This window comes from Lactuca serriola, chromosome 5 (genome assembly GCF_051521515.1).
Source record: "Lactuca serriola cultivar US96UC23 chromosome 5, Lser_US96UC23_V15, whole genome shotgun sequence".
Classification (NCBI taxonomy): Eukaryota; Viridiplantae; Streptophyta; class Magnoliopsida; order Asterales; family Asteraceae; genus Lactuca; species Lactuca serriola.
The window spans coordinates 240886811-240890642 of record NC_136412.1 but is presented as its reverse complement, the minus strand read 5'-3'; the positions used below and the strand labels follow the sequence as shown (position 1 = coordinate 240890642).

The 3832-nt window shown below is 38.8% G+C and overlaps 1 protein-coding gene across 2 annotated transcripts; it reads right to left on the bottom strand.

Moving 5' to 3' along the window:
• Positions 1–1064: 1064 nt before the first annotated feature.
• LOC145053829 (transcription factor TCP8-like) lies at positions 1065–3364 on the bottom strand. 2 transcript variants are annotated; one of them, XM_079001937.1, is made up of 3 exons: positions 1497–3364; positions 1332–1374; positions 1065–1254 (listed from the first exon to the last, which is right to left on the bottom strand). In XM_079001937.1, exon 1 carries the CDS (start codon positions 3123–3125, stop codon positions 1500–1502), a length of 1626 nt encoding a protein of 541 aa, XP_078858063.1. In that variant the 5' UTR covers positions 3126–3364; the 3' UTR covers positions 1065–1254; positions 1332–1374; positions 1497–1499. The 2 variants fall into 2 exon arrangements, with proteins under 2 accessions (XP_078858063.1, XP_078858062.1); XM_079001936.1 differs by having other exon boundaries at positions 1065–1374.
• Positions 3365–3832: the final 468 nt, after the last annotated feature.

Genomic DNA, 3832 nt, shown 5'->3' with positions numbered 1-3832 from the left:
CAAGATATTGAGGACCAAGTGGGGTTTCTTTAACAACAAACAACATGGCAAAAATTTTGAAGATGAATTGGGGAACATGCATAGCTTTTATAAGATAAAATGCTAAAAGAAAATGTATAACAAACAAAAGAGAACCATCACCATCCACCGGCCACCGCCATCCACCACCAGCAGCAGCTCCGAAGAAGAATCACCATTTGAAATGAATTTGGTGCCCTTTACAACAGCTATAACTATATTTGTCTAAACATTATCTTCAACTTTGTTATCATGAAATCAACCTAACATGCATGTTTCCACTTTTGTATGATTACGTAACACGAAATATAAATAAGTATTTGTCTACCCCATGTTCTTAACTGTCTATATTTAAATATTTTTAATAATCGTTATTTAATGATTTGCCAAATATAAACCCACTAATAAATAGATCTACTTGTCAATTGAAAGCATATATACAAGACCTATACACCTGGATGTATACATATAGACTACAATGGTATGCATATTTGGTGCATACTGTTAAAACACACACACATACATCAATCAATCTTTTGCTAATCCTAAAGAATTTACATTTCATTATCTGTTTAAAAGTAAATATAAATAAATGTTTATCACATTTTATGAGAAAGTTTAAAAAGAAAAAAGGAATCTATATCATGTTGTTTGTTGTATTATTCTCCAAAATGAGGAAGGGAAGGTAAAGGCGTTTTTGGCCTTATCTTTTGCCCTCGACTTGATGTAACTAATGAGAAATGGTCCACATGACATATGAGCATTTCTTTTTTAAAAGAGGTGAAACCTTTTTCCATTTAGATTACCATATTCACATAACCAATGCATTGGCTTATATTAATGGTACAAATGCAATATTTATTGATCCAATGTTATAAAATTGATACACATCATCTAAAACTAGTGTTTTTCATGAAGTTCATAAACCAATCACTTTATTGATTATTGTATTTTTTTTTTACCATATTGTATCATCTCGTCATAAAAATATATTATGAAATTGCTGTTTGTTTTAATAAAGATAAGGAGGATAATCAATCCGTAAGTAGATGAAATAATGTGATCAAAATTGTAATTATTGAACACTTGTTTTAGAATCACATTTCTGAATTTTGTTTTTTTGAGTTTAATTGGAATCAACAAACCAAATTTATAAATACTAAACACAAATCAATATATCCTTCTATACAATCTCTCTTGAATTTCAATCACCTACTATCTCTCCTTTCACCAAACCTACCAAATTACATTCACACACAACACAAGCATTAATAATTAAAGCAGCACAACAAGATGATAATTGAAGCATATACCTCTTGGATTTCTTGGTTCATTTAACACTCAACATCAATATGTCTGCAAAAAGTAAAGGAAACCCATTAATTTTGATGTAATGTTGGTTGAAATTATGGAAACAATTTAAAATAAAATGAAATTGTTTTGCTAATTTTAGAAATGAAATGATGCAATGAAGTTACCTCTCATGTAGAATCATTTTGGTCTTCATCACCACTGTCAGTAGTTTGTGAATGATGTTGATTTTGATTTTGATTTGGATGGTGATGGTGATCTAGAGGATGATTTTGGTCGGAATTCATGTTTAAACCACCTCGGGAATAAGCATTCAGCGCCGCTAACATCCCTAAATTGCTCTCGCTCATTCCCAAACCCAGATGTTGCGATGGTTGTTGTTGTTGTTGTTGCTGCTGCTGCTGCATCAACATTGATCCCAGTTGGAGGGGATTTGCTCTTGAATTCTGCTGGAATTCCAGATTCGCCGCCGGGATGTTGATTCTTGGGATGAAATGGAGTGGTGCTTGCAGTGTGTTTCCGCCGCCGACAGCTTGGGCAGTCGGGAATGGCCACATTTGCTGGTGGTGGTGGTGTTGCGACTCCGATGCGGCTCCGGCGAGATGAGAGTGTTGGCCGCTGCTGCTACTGACGCTGGTGGATACCGGTAGCATCCACAAGGTGTTTCCGGTGGCAGTGGTGGGTGCTGGAGCAACCGCCCACATGGCTGTTGCCGGCATCATATTAGCATGGTGCCGGAGAATATTGTTACCGGAAGAAGGTCCTCCGGCTTCTTGTTGTTGTTTTGGCATTTCCATGGCTCCTTTGAATTGTTTGTTGGATGGTGACGTAGATCCAACTGTTACTTCCCCTTGATTTTGATTACTCTCGTCTTTGAACAAATCTTCTCTGTACCTTTTTCTCATATAATTATCGGTAGAATCGCCACCGGTTCCGCCGTTGCCTCCGGTGGAAATTGCATCGGCAATTTGGTCAGCTGTTAAAATATGAGGATTTTGATGGTGATGGTGTTGCTGTTGTTGTTGCTGGTGGTGATGTTGATGAAACCCCATCATTTGAGAGAACCCTTCTTGATCAAAGGGGTGGTGAGCAAGTGCCAAAGCGCCGTGAAATTGATGAGGCGCGGACTTCGACGGCGGAGCAGAGAGAGTGGATCCGGTGCTACGAAGAGAGACGTTCAAGGTGGAAAAGTTAGCCGGAATGGTGCCGGTGCCGGTTGCGGCAATAATGGCCGTCTCCGCCTGCTGTAGCAGCCACTCAATTGTTTCTCCATCGGACTTATGACCCAATTCCCTCGTCAACTGGAAAACCCTAGCGGCACATGTCGCCGGCATTCGAATTCTCCGACCACGGCCATCGACTTTAGTATGCCGGTCTTTTGTTGACCTCTTGGGAGGAGGAACCACAGCGACAGGCTGAGGGTTTTCTTTAGCAAGATCCGTTAGAGCTTCGGATCTAGTGGCGATGGCGAGGGAGGCGTCGACGAGGTGTGGATGCGGCGGAGATAGCTGTGTGGCGGAGGAGGTGGAGGCGGTTGTTGGGTGTTGGTTGGAAGGAGAAGAAAGAGAAGAAGAAGCACCACTAGTAGTAGTAGGAGTGTTAGCTGGACCGGGTTGGATGGATATGGAGCCCATAAATGGGGTTACAGATCGAGCATCAAATGGGACCACCATGGGTTGGTGGTGGAGATGGTGGGAGAGGTGATGGTGGTGGTGGTGGTGAGAAGAACTAGTGTTGGAGGTGGGAGTAGTAGTGCTGCTTTGTTTATTATTGCTCTGCAAATCTGTTCGTTCCATGTGCTCCTTTTGTTGTACTTTTATTTTCTTTCTAAAAAAAGGTTATCTTTTTCTTCAGTGGTGGGTTCAAGAAACCTGAAACATCTCCACCACCACCACCAACCACCAGTCTCCGCCGCCTGGGGCTGGGGTAGAGTGAGAGAGAGAAAGAATAAAAAAAGGAAGGGGTCTAGAGAGAGAAAAACAGCTAGAGGAGTTGGAGTTTGTGGGGTTGTTTGGTTTTTGATTGACTCTTGTCTTTGTGTTTCCCTATGGTTAATTGGTTTGGGGGATGGGGGTGGGGGTGGGGTGGATGTGGGGCAGGGGCTATAACTTAATAGCTTGTATACTTGTACAGTATATCGATTCTAATTTGTATGTCTGGTCTTTCTAAAGTACAAGACCACCCTTCATGATTTTTTTATTAAATACTTTCTAACTTTATAAAAATATAGTAATATTTTGAAAGGTAGATTTTACAAAAATAAAACAAAACCGGACTAAAAACTTCCTAAAATCTTTTTATTATACGAGAAACATAAATTAAAAATATTAAATCTTTAAATAAAAGCTAAAATAATAAACTAATACGCATTTAGATATATTATTAATAATTTATGTTTGAGTTTGATTTTCTTCATAAATAATGCATTGATTATTAAAAGTAATAATTATAATAAACATCTAATCATTATAAATAATTTAATTGTTATAAGTTCTTGAATGCA

Excerpts from the sequence above, each read along its gene's own strand:
- LOC145053829 (XM_079001936.1), bottom strand. The coding sequence starts at position 3,125 with ATGGAACGAACAGATTTGCAGAGCAATAATAAACAAAGCAGCACTACT.